The 17088-nt window shown below is 48.0% G+C and overlaps 1 protein-coding gene across 1 annotated transcript in view; it reads left to right on the plus strand.

The window, feature by feature from the left end:
* DRP2 (dystrophin related protein 2) overlaps positions 1-17088 on the plus strand; it is a 40228-nt gene extending 23140 nt beyond the window's left edge. The window contains exons 9-23 of the mRNA XM_026483564.4: positions 98-158; positions 461-522; positions 1549-1623; positions 2554-2755; positions 2978-3063; positions 4659-4816; positions 5152-5318; positions 7376-7487; positions 8755-8891; positions 9201-9266; positions 9521-9586; positions 10440-10583; positions 12342-12579; positions 14392-14512; positions 14817-17088. Coding sequence (XP_026339349.1) covers positions 98-158; positions 461-522; positions 1549-1623; positions 2554-2755; positions 2978-3063; positions 4659-4816; positions 5152-5318; positions 7376-7487; positions 8755-8891; positions 9201-9266; positions 9521-9586; positions 10440-10583; positions 12342-12579; positions 14392-14512; positions 14817-14941 — 1820 coding nt within the window. The 3' untranslated portion in view covers positions 14942-17088. The remainder of the gene's footprint in view (positions 1-97; positions 159-460; positions 523-1548; positions 1624-2553; positions 2756-2977; positions 3064-4658; positions 4817-5151; positions 5319-7375; positions 7488-8754; positions 8892-9200; positions 9267-9520; positions 9587-10439; positions 10584-12341; positions 12580-14391; positions 14513-14816) is intronic.

Consider the following 17088-nt stretch of genomic DNA (forward strand, 5'->3'; position numbering starts at 1 on the left):
CTTGACCACTTATTTGGGAGGATAGAGCAGGGGAGTCCCCGGGGGCCTGAAGAGCATAAATGGCCAACTGCTTTCTTTTTCTCTTCTCCTTTACCAGCCTCTGTGCAGGTTCCCTGGGAAAGAGCAATATCACCCAATAAAGTTCCCTACTACATCAAGTGAGTGACCATCTGAATTAGAAGCGTGTCATTCACCTGCCCGCCCACCCTTGCCTTTTTTTCTCCCTCTCCCTCTCCCTGTCCCTCCTTTGTTGGGATTCCTCCAACCAGTCCAGTTTTTCCTCCTACTCATCTCAAGAGCTCAAGATTCTACCTGGGTAAAGGTGAAAGCTTGTGCTTTGGGATCTTCATGGGGACCCTGCAGCTCCTTGCATCCAACCTATCACTGAGTGATGCATGCATGTGTGGGGAGGCGTGGGGGGTGGCATGGACCCTGGTATTATTGATGCTTCTGTTTGTAGCCACCAGGCTCAGACCACTTGCTGGGACCATCCCAAGATGACTGAGTTATACCAAACCCTGGGTAAGAATTTGGGGTTCCTGTATAGGGTGGAGATCTATACAGCTGCCTTTTTCCTATAAGAACAGAAGGGAATTCCATTCAACAAGCTGGCGGGGGTGGAAGTGAGTGCCTTCTCATTTCTCCAGCAACCTTTCTTCCTTTCCCATCTGCACCCCCTCCCTCAACTGGAGACTCTACATTCCTCCTGGACCATTTTACCATCACATTAGGGAATTATGCTCAGAGATGTGAACCAGATTTGCTTTGAAAGACACTGTCCAGGCTATGATTAGTGTGACTTTAATGCACCTTAGTGTTGGCTACTAAGAGACAGTCACCATTAGGTTGCAAATATTATCTGTGTTGATGCCTGTGAATATAGTTCATTCATTCTCCCTGCCGTAGAGTGTTCCATTATATATACCACAGTTTCTTCATCCAGTCTGTTGATGGACTTTTGGGTTGTTTATCATTTGTCCTTTACGAAAAGGACAGTGCTGCTAAGGAGCTCTTGTACACACGTTCTGTGCATGTTTTTCAGTCTACAGGTCTAACATCATTTCAGTGCATCGTGAATAGACTAGGAAATTTGAAAGCGGGACAGATCCTTAGCAAGAGTCATATTTGCTAGTGATTTGTTATGTTTTTACTTTATCAAATTTAGCAAGGTATTGTTTCCTGAAATGTTTGATTCAGTTATTTATACATGCACACATGAGTGTACATATTGGACCGTGATGTCAAATGAATTTCTTACCATGCGTCTTGGTCAATAAATGTTTGAAAATCACTGCTCTAGGATACACAGCCAGCTGGGTTGTGGGATATGTGAATGTTCAATTTTACTAGGTAATGCCAAGTCGTTTTCTGAGGTGATTGTATCAGTTTACACTTCCACCAGCCCTCCTCATTTATCCACGTCTTTTCTGACACCTGCTATTGTCAGACTTTTATTTTTTGCCAAGCTGGTGGGTATAATATGGTATCTTGTTGTGGTTTTAATTTGCATTGCCCTGATCTGAGTGTGGTTCTTCCCATTCTTTGCAGCTGATCTGAACAACATTAAGTTCTCAGCTTATCGCACTGCCATGAAGCTACGCAGAGTCCAGAAGGCACTGCGTTGTAAGTTTCCCATCGCACTTCTCTATGGCCTTCACCCCACTCCTACTCTTCCTCATCTGTTGGCTGTTTTCCATTTTTATCCCCCCTCAACCCCAGAGTGTTGATTGGCTTGGTGGGAATTCTCCAAAGACTGGGAGATACTAGCTGTGGGTACCTGCTCTTTCCAGGTGCCTTCCATTGTCCCCAAACCCCAGACTTGTTTCCAAAGTAACCCATAATTATCCTCCTCCTTGTCCCGTCCCTGCCCAACATGAGCAGTCGAGCAACTGTTCTGTGGCAGAAAGTATCCCAGCCCAAGATTTGGCACCATCAGGAGCATGTGTTCCTTTGCCATCTTGGAGTTATTGAACATGGCAGAATTATTGAAGCAAGTGCCAGTGGTTAGGGGGCAACGTGCTCTCTGACCTTTCTCAGGGACACTATCCATTCAAACTTTCCAGCCCAGGCGTGTCTGGCTAAGCTGATTCCAGCTTTGGGGGTAATGAGAAAGTCTTTCTGAGGTATGTCACATTTACCCAGGCATACCTGAGCCTTAATAACTGGTATCTAGGGTCTCAGAGCAAGGTTCACAGACAAACCTATTTGCTACTGGAATGTGTGTGAAGACAAGGAAACTTAAAATGGAATTTGACCCCTTAGGAGTTAATACAACAAAGGAAGTGAATTTACTCACATCCTACCATCTTCTTGAAACTGATGTCAAAGAACATAGGGGTATATACACATTTTGGGTTAATTTAGGGGGCCTTTTGCTGCCATCCCCCTGTTTGGGATGAGGGTCTTAGTGAAGGGCAATCTCGTATCCTACTTTCAAATGGTTAGTCTGGAGATCGAGTCAGATTTGGTGATGCTGGTGTGTGTTAACTCCTTGTCTAGTCTTGGGAGTTCTACTTTTGGCTATCCTTTCCCCCTGTCTCTTTCCCTTCCCAGTGGACCTGGTAACTTTAACCACAGCCCTGGAGATTTTCAATGAGCATGATCTGCAGACCAGTGAGCACGTGATGGACGTGGTGGAGGTCATTCACTGCCTGACTGCCTTATATGAACGGCTGGAGGAGGAAAGAGGCATCCTGGTGAACGTGCCACTCTGTGTGGACATGAGTCTCAACTGGCTCCTCAATGTTTTTGATAGGTAAGGACTTGTACCCCTGGATGCCTCCAGGATGAAATCCAATGGGACATCGGAAGTGGGCATGGTGAGAAGTGGTTGCTCCCACAGTGGACTCAGACTTAGTTCAGCTTGGGACATGGTTGGCACAGAGCCTTGCTGGGATCAACTCTGTGAGGGAAATTAATGCGAAGATGTTAACTTATTACGTATATTCATGTTCTCAGTCTCTTCTCTTAAACCTAGTGGTCGCAGTGGGAAGATGCGGGCATTGTCCTTTAAGACCGGCATTGCATGCCTCTGTGGCACAGAAGTGAAGGAAAAATTGCAGTGTGAGTACAGCTCCGAAGTCTGGAGTGGAGTTGGGCAGAGGGAGAGGTGTAGTGGGTGGAGGAAGGGTGGAAATAAGCAGAAGGTAGGTCTTATGACTCAGCAGAACACAACTCAGGCTACATTATAATGGTGGTCCAGGCTATTGCAAAGAACACATAACAGCCAAAGGCTAAGATGGGTCTAAGGCCTGTTATTATTTCCAGTGTCACTCCAAAGGAGTTGACTTCTTCTGATCTGATGTAATTAGTTGACCAAATTCTGAGTTGGCATCCTGGGGTATCCAAGGGCCCGACTTCCTTGTGCCTTTCCCCTGTGGCCTATCGGGCTTAGCCCTCTCCCAGTCTGAAGCTCAAGCCATGTCACACATTCTACTGGCAACTTCCCATGTGATTGCATGGGGGGTGGGTTGGAGCACACTAACCCCCATCGGGATTATTACTGGGAGGTGAATAGTAGGTACGTCTGTAGTTTTTAGTACCTTTGCTTTCCCCCTTCATCCTCCGTCTTCTTTACAGCATTTTGTGCTTTTCTGTGCTAAGTGCGGTGAGTACAAGGTTCAGTTAGACATGGTCCCTGCCTCAAGTTGTTGACAGTCCAGAGGAGGTGATGGAAGTACACAGAAAGCATTTTCGAAAGTGTTAATTAGAACAATCTGAATGGCAAAAGGTATGTGCTATGTCAGATCACAGAAGAGGGATGACAGGGGTCTGGGAGAGCTTTGCAGGGAAGAAGACAGAAGAAAGCAAGTTTATAGCAATGATATTATTGATTTCTCCCAACATTCATTTGAGAAGAACCTTACAGTGATTATTTCCTCAATTTACAAGTGAGGGAACCGCAGCACAGAGAGGTTCATGACTTACCCAAAGTCCTCCAAGCTAGTCAGTAAAGGATCCAGAACTAAAACTCAAGCTGTCTGCCTTCTACTTCTGAGTATTTTCTAAGCCACAGACGATGTATGAGATGGACAAGAACCTTTGAAGGAGCTTTTCTAAGGTTGGGGTAGGGTGGGGGTAGTTCTCACAGGGCAGATATAGCCCATATTCAAATATAAGTACCATAGTCTGTTCCACAATCACTTAGAGGTAATTCATAGGTGATCATCTCCTCTTTGCGGATTATCTGTGCCAGTGTTTCTTGCCATTTGTGTGGAGAATTGAGAGCCTACTGCATGCAGTGTCAGGCTCCATGACCTACATGAACAAGAGGGGACTCATGTTCAGGCACCCCCAAACCCCAAGCCCCTTCATCTTGCTTCTTGAGAATCTGTTTTCCCGGCAGTGTCACATCTGTGTCTGGTGTTGGTCTCACATGCAGCCTACTCTCTGTCTACATCTCTCTCTCCCTCTGTTTCTGATGTTCTCTCTCTCTCTCTGTCTGGCTCTGTTTTTCTCTCTGAACTCAGAGAGTGCTCTTTTTAGAACTCACGGGCTTCTAGAAGGTCAGGGATGGACCTTTAAGTATTCCAGTTTTGAAAGTCATTACCTAAGTCGATGTGCTCTTTCCCTGTCTTCCTTTTCTGCTCCTTCTCCTTACACCATTCTCTGGCCGTTGCTGCTTCGGGGTTGGCCATGACTCATGGTGCGGCCAGCAGACCTCTTCAGCCAAGTAGCCAACTCAGGCAGCCAGTGTGACCAGCGCCACCTCGGTGTCCTGCTTCATGAGGCCATTCAGGTGCCCCGCCAGCTGGGGGAAGTGGCAGCCTTTGGGGGCAGCAATGTGGAGCCCAGTGTCCGTAGTTGCTTCCGTTTTGTGAGTATGGAACTGGGGAGGGATGATGAGAGGGAGGGTGGGAGGAAGGGAGGGAGAACTAAGAACAAGGCTTCCAATCTGAACTACTCAGCTGTAAGGGAGTTTGTTCAGATGGAACAACAAAGCAGAGGGTTCTTTGGGCTTTTAAGGTCAGAGTCCTGCTGGCGGGGTTGGGGGGGGGATGCCGGCTCGACTAGGACAAGGCAGAAGGTGGACACCTCTGTAGAATAGGCCATAGGCCAACCCAGGCCTTGCTAGTTCTCTTGCCCCTCTGAGGGCTGCCATTCTGGGGACAAGGGCCTCAGTCATTGTCATTGGGTTTCTTGTTTCCCTAGAGCACTGGGAAGTCAGTCATTGAAGCCTCACAGTTCCTAGAGTGGGTCAACTTGGAGCCCCAATCCATGGTGTGGCTGGCTGTTCTGCATCGGGTCACCATTGCTGAGCAAGTGAAGCATCAGACCAAGTGCTCTATCTGTAGACAGTGCCCCATCAAGGGCTTCAGGTAGGGAAGGCAATACCTGCTGGACTGATAATAATAAAAAGGCCACGTTACATATAAAATCATATATTATGAAACAATGTATTCCATAATTATATAATTACAGCTAATCTATGGCACACCATTATATATTGTTGTAATCCTATTCACTGCAGAATGTTTGACATTTTAAAAAACTGGAAATGGTGAAATACTTTCTTTTGTTTTCGTCTATATTACAAAGTGTTCCAGACCTACAAAAAATGTATAGAAAAGTGAAAGGGGGTGGGGTGGGGAAACAGTACAGAAAGGGAAGTAGTTTGTTCCTTGTGTTCCAGGGAACATTAAGTAGAACCCAGAAGCCCCAGCATCCTGACATATGAGAACACCTCTGTACCAAATGGTATGCTGGCAAATGGTTCGCGACAGACTCCCCAGAAAGCAAGACTCCCCAGACCTGATTTGTAGTATTTGCTAATTTCCATGATGTAAATGCTCCCACCGTGGCTGATGTCCAACTACCCACAAGAGGTTGAGAAGAGATGCATGGTTGTACACTATTGACAGACAGCATGCAGATACAATAGACTGAACCTCAAGAGCATAGATAATAGAAAAATAATCAGGAGGTGATGAGTTCTGAGTATTTGTTACCTTTGTTTTTAATATCATTTACTTAATTGTGAGTATATATATATATATATATATATATATATATATATGCTGTATTTAACAACTGGCTTGGAAAAAGTCCCTGAAATTTTAACAGCTGACTCTCGTGAACTGGTTTGAGCCAGCTCCAACACTCCAGGGTATGCACCCACCACCGGGCTGAAGAAAGAAAGCATGATCGCAATACATTTAAAGTTTCCCTGGTTACATTCCCCTCCTCCTACCACTACCCTGAATTTGGATTTCATCATAAAATGCTCAGTTTTTCAACTTTTTGAAAGCATGAAGTCACTCTCTCTACAACCACCCTGGTTTTTATAAGCCAATGAGGTACGCTGGTGGCGTGTGACTTGCCCAATTTCACACAGTTGGTGAGTGTAGATCCAGGACTAGATGTTGGATCCTCTGACTTCTCTAAGTGTAGGCATTTCACCTTTCTGTAGTACTAGGTCTGGGCTGTTCACCGGGCTTTGGAACTGGATCTGAAGGACTAGTCAATATTCAGTACTAATAGAATTATTATTATATTTATTTATTATTTTTGTTTTTAGAGAGAGAGAGAACATGAGCCCTGGGGGGGGGGGGCAGGCAGAAGGAGAGGGGGAGAGAAAATCCTTAAGCAGGCTCTATGCCTAGAGCGGAGCCTGATGTGTGTCTCAATCTCACAACCCCGAGATCATGACCTGAGCCAGAATCAAGAGTCCAACGCTTAACTGACTGAGCCACCCAGGCGCCCTGAGTTATTATTATAAACAAGTTTTGGAAATAACTTAGGCAACTTCCCAGCTCAGGGCTGCTAGAATAAGTGCCTTTGTATCAGAAGTGTAACTTCTCCAACATAGGTGGTGGTACCTGTGAGACAGGGCCCTTTGGAGACATCTTCATTTAGAAAGCTATTTGAGGGGCGCCTGGGTGGCTCAGTTGGTTAAGTGTCTGCCTTCAGCTTGGGTCATGATCCCGGGGTCCTGAGATCAAGCCCTGCATTGGGCTTCCTTCTCAGTGGGGAGCCTGCTTCTCCCTTTCCCTTGGCCCTTCACCCTGCTTGTGCTGGCTCTCTCTCTCAAATAAATAAATATAATCTTTTTTTTAAAAGAAAGCTATTTGATATTACAAGTTCTTTACCCCTCCCAACTGCCACCTTAAAAAAAAAAAAAAGATGGCGAGGCAATGCTGTCTCCCACACTTCCTGGGACTCTGAGCATGTAAATTTCATGGTGGCTTATGGTCTCTAGAATAAGGCTAGTCATCTAGTGAGGTCACAGCCACTGTTATGAATGGGAGATTGAACACATTATGACTCCATGCCTCACCCCGTTCTAATGTGTGTGTGTATATTTGGAAGTTAGGGAAATGGGGAGGTCACTGTGGTACATTGGATTCTCTGTCCTACCACCTCTCGTCTCCCCAAGGTACCGGAGTCTGAAACAATTTAACGTGGACATCTGCCAGACCTGCTTCTTGACAGGCAGGGCCAGCAAAGGCAACAAGCTTCACTACCCCATCATGGAGTATTACACCCCGGTATGGAGCCTCTGGGCGGGGCAGGAGGGGGAGGCAGCAATCAGGTTCTAGGCCCTTGATCCACTTGGCCGAGCATGGACTAACTATATTCCACTCTCCTTTGGGGAGCATTCTCCCAATAATCCTGGTGATTCACGAGTTTGGGGGATTCCTGGCTATAGCAGCCCAGGACACTCATGGCCATTTGAAAGGCATTTACTATTTTCCTGCAGAGAAAATTTCGGGAAAAAATAGAGCAAGGCAGTTCCAGGCAACTAGCCTTCCTTCCATTGCTCACTTTAAATTCTCCTGCCTAGCTTCCTGCATGGCTCCCGTCACCTGGTCTTCACCTGCTACTTTGTCATTTCTTCCATCCCTGCTAGTCAATTCCAAAGTTTGTGCTCAAATCAATTACTCAGTCTCTTGGAGGGTAAAAAAAAAAAAAAAAAGAGTATGTTCTTTACCTGGGTCCCCAAATTCCACTTGGTTTTCATTGGAAACTATGCCCTTCATAGCTACCAGAGCCCAGGTTGGTCAGCATTCCTGAACTCCACTCAGAGTTTCTCCTCTGCTGTGTTCAGGACCCATATCTCCAAGCTTAGTTCCCTGAGCGGACCCTACTCCCCAAACTCTTATATCCCTTTCTGCCCCACAGATACTCCCAAAGTCACAAGCATATTGCCAGCTCCCCACCCCACTGTTCTCTCCCACCCTACCTCCCCATCTTTCAACGTGGTTGCCCATAATCCATCTCTCCAAATTGTCGTCTCTTCTCCAAAGTCCATCAGCTCAGAAACATGTGTGACCCAGTGGCAGCAGGGGACTTGCCCTTTATTTTTCCTTTATTATCATTTCAAAAGAAACATACAGAGAAAACTGGCTTGAGATGGTGGACTGATAATCCTCTACCTCCTGCTCATCTTCTATGCCCCTAGGATTTATCTAAGGATACTTTAGAAATGACCACTTTAGAAATATAGTATCTTTAGAAGAAGCTACTTTAGAAATTACTGTAAAAGATTCAAATTCCACAGAGGTGTATAAAGTCTAAGACACAAGTCCCCCTCTCTCCTCAGCCTTGCCCCCACCTCTCCAGTCCAACTTCCCAGAGGCAACCAGTGTTCACAGTTTGGCAGTATATCCTTCTCAACGTTTTTCTGGGAGTGGGGCGTGGTAGTCATGAACAAGAGTAGATTACCGGTCATGTTCCCTGCTCTAGGGGGGCAGCCACACTTTCCCAGCATCCCAAAGCCATTTGGATGAGTCCCTCTGCCCTGTCTCCCCCTAGACCACATCCAGTGAGAACATGAGGGACTTTGCCACAACCTTAAAGAATAAATTCCGCTCAAAGCATTATTTCAGCAAACACCCTCAGCGAGGTTATCTGCCTGTGCAGTCGGTGCTGGAGGCTGACTACAGTGAAACGTGAGTACCAGGGGCTGAGTGAGGGGGCTGTGGGCCCTGCTGAGCTGGGGATGCCATCTAGGGGCTGAGTCCCACGCGGGCTAGAGGAGTGTTCCAAGGCAAACCTGACTAGCAACAAGGAAGTTCAGCTTGGGCCTGACTAGGGATCGGGCCCTAAAAATAGATTAGAATCCAGTCTCTGTATCCTGTTCCCATCAACTCTTGCCCAACTCCCTAGTTTGGTGGTGGAGGGTGGAGAGGGTGGTGATGAGGAAACAGACTGCTCAGCTGCCCATTCCTGGGTCCTCTGAGTCCACTGCTTTCTTCTAGGCTGGCTTCTTCCCCGATGTTGCCACATGCTGACACACACTCCCGCATTGAGCATTTTGCCAGCAGGTACCACCAGGTTTGGGGGAGGGAGATTTTAAAGAGTCTAAGGGGGATGGGGTCTTCAGTCAGGGCAAAGAGAATGGAGTCAAGACCAGGGGGATGCGCACCGTGGGGTATGTGGCAGCCAGCAAGGCCCAACACTCAAGGGTGGTTGGGGCAGCCTCCAAAGCTAATGATCCTATTGCGGGATTAGAGTCCTTGAAATGAAAGCAGACCCCCCCCATCCTGCTTTCCCTTCTGTTCCTGCTCTTTCTTCTCAGGCTTGCTGAGATGGAAAGTCAGAATTGTTCCTTCTTTAATGACAGCCTGTCCCCAGATGACAGCATGTAAGTTTTCACAGCTGCTTATCTTCCAGGAATAGTTCTCCCTGGGATCCCTCTGCCACCATTTGGGAAGGATATATCCTCAAGGGGAGGGACGTGTGGTGGTTAGGGTCCTAGAGGACCCGAGGAAGGAAGGAAGGCTGCTTTCTGGGGCAGTGTTTAGTAATAGAAGCCCTCTATCAACTGACCTGCCAACTGCCCAGGTCCCTTCCTCTTGCAATATCCCATTCTTCCATGCCTAACTCTGAAAGAAGAAGAATATGCCCTCATCTAAAGTTGCAGAAATGAGCCATTATCTTCTGGTTCAAGGTGCCAAAGCCCCGTTCAGTGCCACCAGTCCCTGGGGAGATACCAGGGACTTGACTGAAGTGTGACCAGAGAGATTCCCAGTTTTATAGCTCAGAGAAGGGGCCCTTTATCCCTACAGAGGTCCCTGGCAAGCTCTGGGGGGGGGGGCTTAGGAGCTACTGGCCAATGGATCAAGCTGGCCCTGATTGAAACTTAGACAGGCAGTGAGCCCCCTGCAGGGTGAGGAAGAGGAGGACACAGTTCAGGGAACAGCACAGACCGGAAAGTGATTTGCTCATTGCTTCCCAGGGGGCTTTAGGTAGAACCCAGAAGCCCCAGCATCCTGAAAATACTCCCTCCTATACCCTCAACTACGACCTCTGCCACCTTTAAACACTTTCATTCCTCTAAACCTGAATATATAGCCTTTCCCTCTCTATGTGACTTAGAAGTGAATCTTCCAGCCTATGTCTCCTGGGGCCAGAGCTGGGAGCTGAGAACTCATGCCCTGAGATGTTTCTTGGTTCACTGCCTGGCCACCTCCTCTTCTCTCCCCACACCCACGCAGAGATGAGGACCAGTACCTGCTGCGTCACTCCAGCCCCATTACAGACCGGGAGCCAGCCTTTGGACAGCAGGCCCCATGCAGCGTGGCCACAGAAAGCAAGGGGGAGCTAGAGAAGATCCTGGCCCACTTAGAGGATGAGAACCGGTGGGTGTGGTGACGGCACAGATCTATGTGGGTTTGAGAGTCAAACAGTTTAATTTCGAGCCTTGACACTTCCACATCCTAGCTATGTGGCCTTGAACAAGTGACTTAATATTTGGTGATCCTTCATTTCCTCATCTATAAAATACAGATGATGATAATAGGGTCACTAGGACCCTACCTCCTAGGGTCACTTGTGAATTGCAAATGAAATCAGGCATATAAATGTGTTAGCCAGTACCTGGCTTATAGTAAGAGTTCAACAAATGTTAGCTGTTGTAATCATTATTTGAATTCTTTTAACCCATCCCAAATATTTTTTTATTATGTTCAGTTAGCCACTGCATAGTACGTCATTAGTTTTTGATGTAGTGTTCAATTATTCATTAGTTGCGTGTAACACCCAGTGCTCATCCAGATAGTTTCAAGTACCCAGTAGACGCAAGCAGAGAGAGTGCAAACACAAAGAATGCAGAACAGAGAATGCATGTCTCTGCCCTCGAGGAACTTTCAGTGTTGGAAACGGAAAGAGGCACTTACCACTCACTGAAAGTAATAAAACAAGAGAAGGGTCACATTGCGTGGAGTATCTGAGGACTGGAAGAGGGAAAGTGAAGATTACGACGATGACATTAATTTCCATAAAGTACGGGTGTCAGTAGGGGCCCGTGTCAAAGGGTTCAAGCCACTTTGGGGGCAAGCGATAGAACCCGAAGTATTCCTCAGACCAGTGCTTCTCAAAGCTTAGTGTGCATTCAAGTCACCCGGGGAGCTGAGTAAAATGCAGGTTTTGAGTCACAGGTCTGGGGTGAGGCCTGAGTTCTGCATTTTTTAACCAGCTCCCAGGGGAAGCCCATGCTGCTGGCCAACAGACTACTTGGAGTGGCAAGTCCTTTGAACAGGGCCAGTCTGCCAAGTGTTCGCTACGGGTTCAAGACAAGATAAATACAGACATAGAAAGGAAGCTTCTAGAAACTTTTATAGCCATTCGACATTGCCGTGTCTTCCATGCACATAATTAGCGGACTTTTCATTGAATCAGGCGTAGACCCATGTGCATGCTGTTGAACTTGTGTGGCAAGTCACGTGCGATGTGAGCTGTGTACTAGCCATAGGCATTTGGACCACTTACTGGTCCATAGTGGTTGAACCCCCACCTCGCCTGGGTTTTTTTTGCTACAGATAGTTTGAGAAGCACTGTGTTACATCAGCTGTGGGCAGGCCCGGGGGAAGCATTGGTGAGAGAGTGATTCTGTTGCAAAACAAAGTAATGTTCCGAAAAGTAGACCATCTCTTTGGAATCTGTTTCTTGATGACTCAACAGGGGTGCTCAAATTGGGCCAAAGAGGAGGGTGAGTGGGGAGAAGAGGCAAGACGGGTGATCTTTTGTCTGTCTTCCACTGGAATCTAAAAATCTAAAAATGGAGTAGGTGAGTCAGTGGCCCTAATACCTCATTTATTTGCAGACTAAGTTTCTGCTCTGATTTTAAGGTCAGAATTAATTCCTGAAGCAGCACATCAAAGCCCCGAGACATTTGTTATATGAAATGTCAACTCTCTCTGCTCTGAGGCCCAAGGATGGCAGAGTAAATGACATATGTACTGGAGAAGAATGGATATGGCCATTCGAGCCAGAACGTGGCTGGGGTGGGGCTGGGAGAGCGAAGGGAGCGCTCACACCTGGGTATGAGGGGACATCTGGGACCCAGACAGTCGGTACTCTGTTAGGGCCATAGGTCTTGGCTCCTCTCTCCTGGGCAGGATTCTCCAGGGAGAGCTGAAGCGCCTGAAGTGGCAGCATGAGGAGGCTGCCGAGGCGCCCACCCTGGCTGAGGGCTCTGCTGAGGCAGCACAGGACCACCGCAATGAGGAGCTTCTGGCCGAGGCCCGCATCCTTCGGCAGCACAAGAGCCGCCTGGAGACACGCATGCAGATCCTCGAGGACCACAATAAGCAACTGGAGTCTCAGCTGCAGCGCTTAAGGGAGCTGCTCCTGCAGGTGAGGCTGGAGCTAGGGGGCAGGACCAGAACTGCCCATGCCCCCAGCTCCAAGAAGTGGGGCGCTGGGGAGTGCAGCAAAGGGGAGGAAAGAAAGAGCTCCCAGGCAGGGGCTGTTGGATGACTTTCTGAAGAGAACTGGGCTGATGATTAGGGTAGGTGGGGAGGAGGGGAGGGGGGAGAAAGGGCTGGTGTGCGCTTGGCCAAGTCTGAGTGCTCACTTCCCCACAACCCATTTGAATCTGGTATCGAAAGAACAGAGTTCAAAGAATCACCCAAAACGATGATTTCGCTACTATGGTGTTTGCTGGGAAGAAGCAGGTTTGGACGTGCCGGGCGAGAGAAAGATTTTTGCTGGGAAGGGAGCTCTTCATTCCCGTTTGTCCCTCTCGTCTTTGAGAGGTCCTATATATGACATAGAGTAGCTCTGGAGTCAGACAGCCCTGGGTTTGAACGTGGCTCTGCCAATTCCTGAATGTCAGGTTGTTAGGAGAGTTACTTAGCCTCACTTATCCCCAGTCCCCTCATCTGTAAAACAGGGATAATAACATACCAACTTCATGGAATTGTGAACATAAAATGAGATAATGTATTTAAAGAATTTAGCACGATGCCAGGAATGTAGTAAATACTTTGTAAATGTTACCAATTATAGTTGACCCTTGAACAACACAGGTTTGAACTGTGTGGGTCCACTTATATGCGGATTTTTTAAAGATTTTATTTATTTATTTGAGAGAAAACCCACACACGAGGTGGTAGGGGCAGAGGGAGGGAGAAGCAGACTCCCCGCTGAGCAGGGAGCCAATGTGGGGCTATGGGGCTGGATCCCAGGACCCTGGGATCATGACCTGAACCAAAGGTAGATGCTTAACTGACTGAGCCACCCAGGTGCCCCTATTTGTGGATTTTTTACTGTACAGTACTGTAAATGTATTTTCCCTTCCTTATGATTTTCTTTTTCTTTTTTTTATAGAGGGAAAGAGAGGGAGAGGGGCAAAAGGAGAGGGAAAGACAGAGTCTTAAGTGCAGAGCCCAACTCGGGGCTCAATCTCACAACCCTGAGATCATGACCTGAGCTGAAACCAAGAGTCAGACGCACAACCGACTGAGCCACCCAGGCGACCCCTTATAATTTTCTTAATAACATTTTCTTTTTTCTAGTTGACTTTATTGTAAGAATGTAGAATATAATACATACAAACTAGGTTTGTTTACTGTTTATGTTATCAGTAAGGCTTCTGGTCAACAGCAGGCTATTAGTAGTTAAGTTTTGGGGGAGTCAAAATTATATACGGATTTTTGACTGCACAGAGGGGGCGGTCAGTGCCCCTAACCCTGCATTGTTCAAGGGTCAACTGTATTATCACTATGTATGCCAAGTAATACCACCCAATGCCTCTTCCCCAGATCCTCCAAGGGATAGCCTCTAGATGAATTCCTGGAGGGTCTTAACATATATTATATCATGAACCGAGGATCAGGTGTGCAACTCTATATTTTCAGGGACAGCTGTGTTCTAAATAGCTTAATTATAGCTGAGATGACAGCAAGAGACCTTTAGGTGCAATGCCATCCTTATAAGAACTGGGAACCTTTGACACATGTTGTTGAAGGAAGAAGGTAACTGGTCACTGAGTATTCTAAGAAGTTTCTTAAAAGGGGAAGCCACTGTTTGGAGCACTACCAAAAACCTCTTAAAGTCCAAGGGCAAAGGGATGGGCATGAGGTCTCTAAAACCCCTTCTAAACTCAGGAGTCAAAGTAAGGTCGGAAAAGCAGAGCCTCTTAAGTCGTGCCTCACCTCTTGCTAGCCAACCACCGAATCCGATGGCAATGGCTCTGCAGGCTCGTCCCTAGCTTCCTCTCCGCAGCAGTCAGAAGGCAGTCACCCCCAGGAGAAGGGACAGACTACTCCAGATACTGAGGCTGCAGGTAAGTTCTCCCGGCCCCTCCCAGCCCCTTCCTCCATGGCTTCATCCTGCCCCAGATCTGCCCAAGGTCCTGCTAGGGCTGGGACTGATTTCCCCTCATGGCTTTGAGCTTAGCATCAGGGATAAGGTGGCCTTACTGACCGATGCATTTGTTTGCTCATTCTGCACGTGTATATTGAGCACCTCCTATGTACCAGGCATTGTGCGGGGAAGACACAAATGCTGTGGGTTTGTCCTCCAGTAGGCAGCATCCCACCTCAGCCCCTTGGCTAGTTCTCTTCCCAAATCTCTCTTTTCCAACTTAGATGATGTGGGGTCGAAGAGCCAAGATGTCAGCCTGTGCTTAGAGGACATCATGGAGAAGCTCCGCCACGCCTTCCCCAGTGTGCGCAGCTCTGATGTGACTGCCAACACCCTGTTGGCCTCTTGATGGAGCCAGATCCCCATCCTATAATCCATAGTCCTCTCCCGGTTCTGGTCAAAGTCTTCCATCAGCCTTCACCCAACCTTTCCAGTCCCCACCGGGCCCACATTCCTCAGCCGGAGTTATTTGGGCTCTGGGCAGCCGTAGGGATCCGCTAGTATGTGAAGTGGATGCTTCAGGGCTGGGGGAGGGAGAGGCATGGTTCCCTCAACTCTAGAAATGTGCCCTTTAATCCTCAAGTTTGAGACCAGTCCCTTAAGTCTGTTTCTGTTGCAGTCCAGGCAAATGGCACTTGGAGGCCATTCAGAGAAGCCGCCTGGCAGAGCTAAGCAGTGCCCATAAGCCCCTTTCCCTTCTCCATGGAATTATGGAGATAAGGAAGCCTGATGACCCCAGGGTTCCAGCAGTATGAATCCACAGGGGTTAGCCCTTCTCTCTGGCCCAACTCAGGGAGGCAGAAGGGTATCCCCAAGACACAAACCCTCCCCCGCAAAAGAAGTGCCGCTGAAAATGTCTGGGCAGTGTGCGTCATACTATTTTAGTTTGACGGCCTCTCTCTAGCCATCTTGATGCTACCTAAATGTTGTTTCCCCTTCGAATATCTTCAGTTCCTTCTGCCTCAGGCCCTGGCAGACCTTCCTCAAGGCGGGGGGAACGGTTCATTCTGATTCTTACTTACACCATACATTGGGAAACATTAAAGAGATACTTATGGGCTTAGCTCCCCCCCTAAACCCCGATTCTCCTCCTTCCTGAAGGCCTGAGCATCCTGAGACACCAGCTGAGTTGTTCTGGGAATCCCGCTGAAGCCACCCTTAGCTCATCCCGGTCTGCCCTCACAGTGCTGGGGTAGGGGCAGCAGCTTGCTCAGCGAGGGGGTCTTGCTCTCCTTGGGTGGAGGAAGGAGAAGTCACTCACTAGCCTGGAGGAGTGTGACTGCCCAACCCTCTTGCAGGCTGGGACCCTTGTTTCTTTCAGGCCGAATCAGATGAGGTGGCTGATTGTTCCCAGCTACTCATAAGACAGATGCAAGCGGCAACCCTAAATAGCGGTCCCTTCCTAGGAGCCGCTGGCCACAAATCAGGAAGCCCTCCACTTTTCACCCAGACAACAGCAAGGCCTTCCTTTGCATAAAACTGGTCTTTCTAACTCTGGAAGGTGAACCCAATCTCAAAGTAAGCTAACTTCCTAGGCTACATATACCGTAATCCCTTTATCCAGAAACTGTTCAGAGTAGATAGAAGGGGGTGGGGGGCGGGGGAGTGGGCTTGGGAAACTTGAACAGAGTCAGAGCCCACTTAGGCAGCTTTCTACAAAAGGAGCTTCATAACCTAGAGCCCTGCAATTGATTTAATTTGCCTAAGTTGATATACGTACGTATCTATCCTGCAGATCTACTGTACGTCAGTACTCCCCTGGCCTCACTCACACATTAAATTCTAATACCTCTAAAAGTATTAATGTTCTGCCTTGCTCTTTGTTAGCCCCAGCCTCTGGTTGGACAGAGAGATGCATCCTGGCTGCTCCCCTAGGATGTCTCTCTACTCCTGTTTGGGGTGAGCTGTCCTCAAGACCAAAGCAACAGAAGCCTGTGGCCACAGTGGAATCTAATACGAAGAGTCACTCTGTTCTCTTCACTCATTCCAAATCTTGTTCCCTTGAGACCTGGGCCTTGGATGAATTTTCCTGGGCTTCCCCTAAACAACGGGTCAGGTGCCGAAATAGAGCAAAGGCAAGCTCTGCTCATCCCATGCAGACAAGAAGGAACAGATGGGCTTCTGTTGGCCTAAGTTAAGACACAGAGAACACCCTCCAGCCCCTTCCAGTTCCTAAGTCTGGCTCAGGGTCTTAAAGAAAGAAGTGGCTGCCAGCAAGGTCAGGAGGGTGAGATAGTTGGGGTGCTCTGTTGCAGTCGAGCAGCGGGCCAGTGGGGAGAACTGCTGGGAAGTTAGATTTATCTGCTGCAGGGGAAGGAGTGCAGCAGCTTGGGTCCAGAAGCCTAGGATTGCCTCCTTCTAGAATGGCTAGGGAGCACTAAGCCACAGGTCTGGGGTATCAGACCTAACCATGACATCTGCCTTAGTGCTCATGAAGTCTTTGGATGGGAGGACTGGGTATCTGGATGTATGGTGAACAGGCAGTAGGCGGGCATC

Source organism: Ursus arctos, chromosome X, assembly GCF_023065955.2.
Source record: "Ursus arctos isolate Adak ecotype North America chromosome X, UrsArc2.0, whole genome shotgun sequence".
Classification (NCBI taxonomy): domain Eukaryota; kingdom Metazoa; phylum Chordata; class Mammalia; order Carnivora; family Ursidae; genus Ursus; species Ursus arctos.